Source organism: Rutidosis leptorrhynchoides, chromosome 2 (assembly GCF_046630445.1).
Source record: "Rutidosis leptorrhynchoides isolate AG116_Rl617_1_P2 chromosome 2, CSIRO_AGI_Rlap_v1, whole genome shotgun sequence".
Classification (NCBI taxonomy): Eukaryota; Viridiplantae; Streptophyta; class Magnoliopsida; order Asterales; family Asteraceae; genus Rutidosis; species Rutidosis leptorrhynchoides.
In genome coordinates this window covers 564,777,620-564,780,722 of record NC_092334.1, presented here as the reverse complement: position 1 = coordinate 564,780,722, position 3,103 = coordinate 564,777,620, and the positions used below count along the sequence as shown (strand labels likewise).

Here is a 3,103-nt window from a genome sequence, read left to right as displayed (position 1 = left end):
CTTATCCGGTTTGTACTCGTTTTAAGCTTAGCCACGGATCGTGCCCCTATATATATATATATATTTCTTTTCTTATATATAAAACTACAAAAAGAATATCCTCCATAATAAAACCATAAAAAGAAACAAAAAGAAGTAAAAAGAGAACAAATAACCTCTCTTAAATCTTCTTAATCTTCCAAACCTAAACATCTCACCAACACTAATCTTGTACCACTTTAATACATCTGGTAAATATCTATCTATATATCATCCCAACTCTTTCCCACTTGACACCCTGCACAATCAACCAATTAAACAATCCAATTCTAATTAAACTTTAAAAGAGTATATAAACCAACTAGAAAACATAACCCATGAGAACTTTCTTGATCACATGTAATCAGCTGGCAGGTTCATCTTTTGAATGAGATTGGGTTCTAGCTCACATAGCCCAACCATAACGTCATTCGTTTTGCATTTGGTTCTCATCTCCACAACCTTTTTATGTGAATTCGAGTGCAAACTAGGAACAAAAGTCGGACTAGCAGCAGGACGGTACTCTGGAAACAAACGTCCACTTTTGTAACGAACACCACAAGCGTTGCAGAGTGTTTTCGGACCCATCGGGCCGGCACGCCACTGTGGTGTTTTAGTAATCTCACAATGCATACACTTTCTAACTCCTTGACCTGCCAGATTTTGATTCCGGTTTTCGTTTTTGTCTTCATGATTACTCTTTGGTTTGTTCTTTCTATTCTTCTGTTCAGGCCCACTACTGACAGATTTCGGCCCATTGTGAGGTACAAAAAAGTTCTCGGATTCCAATAAAACCGGGACTGAAACGAGGGTTGATGGAGACAAGATGTCAATAGCGGCACGAGGATTGAATACTGGCGGTCGAGGACGCTTGCTCCGTGCACACTGGGGCCCACGGTGCGTTTGGATCATATTGTTGCCACCTGAACAAGAGGACGAGCTGGAGCTATTGCTGGTACTGGTACTGCTCTCAAGAACCGATATGGGGCTTGACATCGGCTCGTTTTTAACTGGAATACTCTGTTTGTTGATGGTCATTCCGCTACCTGAAAACGACTCTTCCACAAAGGTCGAAAGCCATTCGAGTTGGACTATATCTTCATACTGAAATTGTATAACAACTATTGTAAGTACTGTGATCAAGATTCATCGGTTAACATTATACAACACATGAATATTACTGATGTGTTAGTACCCCATTTCAATTTTGAATGCCCAAAATCTTCAAACCAAGATGCAAACTTTACTTAGGGTGCGTTTGTTTGCCTCTTAATGAAATGGTTCAGTGCTGAATGCTGAACCATTCAGCATTCAGTGCGTTTGTTTCTGACCTCTGAATGAATATGGTACTGAATAGTTCAGAATTCAGTGCTGAACCATTCAGAGATGAAACACTCTCTTAACCATTAAGAGCCTAAATTTTCTGTAATTTTCTCCTCAAACCCTATCATGAACACTTAACAAACAAGTATATTGAATATTTTATTCATGTTACACTTTGATAAGGTAATTTTACTCGGTTTATATCGTTCATTTTAAATGATTATCAAACAGCTTATTTTCATTCAGAACAAACTTTATTCAGAAGCTTTGAATCATACATGACTAATTATAGTATATAGTATGTCACTTGAATTTTTACCTAAGAGGCTAAGAATCAAACTTTACACATGAGTTAATTATTGTTGAAGGTAAAAGGGCCATGTTATTTGATATAAAATGATTATATCTAGAAAACTACGTACAACAGTTAATATTTAAATGCTTACAGTCATCAGTAGGTTTAGCTTGTACTCCGTATTAAACTTCACACATCAAAATTGACCTTTTAACACTTTTGATCATTTATATGTTTATTATGTAATTCTTTATAATTAAACTTGATTTTTAAACAATCTTTGCGGGATTTCAAAGTAACAATAATTGATTGGGTCTAATAGATTAATTTCAAACAATTATATTAAAAACCTACAAAAATATTGTTCTCTTCTTTTTCTTTGTATCTTCACTAGGAGAACAAAACAATTCTAAAATAGTGAAGAAAAAAATGGCACCGACAATTATTTGAATTCAAAAGTTTTCAAATTTCAGTATGAATAAAATAAAATATACTCCGTAGCTCCGTAACAATTTCATGGTTTAATATTCACAATATTTCTTAAATTGCCAAAAAAATAAAATTATAGGAGTTTTGTAACAAACAATCAAAAGATTTAAATTCTTTAACAAAAACTAATAAATTTAACAGTGTTTTGTTGTGACACAGTGACATCACATTCCGATAAAATGACATCATTATCATTATCCCAAAATCAATACAGAATCAATATCAATTAAGCTAAAGATTAGTAGATTACTCACGGGAACAGAAAGCTCAGTCGAAAGTGCAGAGACACAATTGCTATCGGGAAAAACGGGATCAGAAACTTGCAATTCATCAGAATTGGTGATCCAAAAGTCGTTAAATTCGTTACAATCGACAGAATCAAGCGAAGTATCGGTCACTGCGGGGAATTCGATCAAATCATCAATTTGATCATAAAAACTTCCACAATCTATTTCATCTGTGAATGTATCCCCCTCCATTTTTGTTTCAACTCTAGATTCTGAAAAGAAAACTGAATTAAAAAAAAAAAAGGAATACAAGTTAATAATACAAAAACTTCATACTTTTTGTACTAGTTAGCAGGGCATTGTTCACTTAAACACGAAAATTTTTTTTAAAAAAAAAACTATGTGAATTCTCCTCTGAAACAAGAACAATATAAAAATTTGGGTATGAAAAGAATAGGACAGTTAAATTTGAAGAAACCGAATTTGTACATTGTTATGTAACTTATACCTAATCTTGTAAACTGAATAAAAATTGGTAAAAAATAATATGTATTTGTAATGAAATTGAGTGATATATTTTCTAAAAGTAAATAAGCTTTTCGTGTGTATTGTGATAACATGCAAGTGATGGGTGAGACAGCTCACATTCTGTTTATCTTATGGAATTTAAGCAAAATATATATATATATATATATATATATATACCAAAAGTAAATCAGTATTCCAAATTTAGCTTCAAGGTACTGAGGTT

General features: G+C 33.1%; 1 protein-coding gene across 1 annotated transcript; it reads right to left on the bottom strand.

Moving 5' to 3' along the window:
- Positions 1-222: 222 nt before the first annotated feature.
- Positions 223-2,604, bottom strand: LOC139889762 (GATA transcription factor 8-like). The gene is made up of 2 exons (XM_071872695.1): positions 2,380-2,604; positions 223-1,122 (listed from the first exon to the last, which is right to left on the bottom strand). Exons 1-2 carry the CDS (start codon positions 2,602-2,604, stop codon positions 373-375), a joined length of 975 nt encoding a protein of 324 aa, XP_071728796.1. The 3' UTR covers positions 223-372.
- Positions 2,605-3,103: the final 499 nt, after the last annotated feature.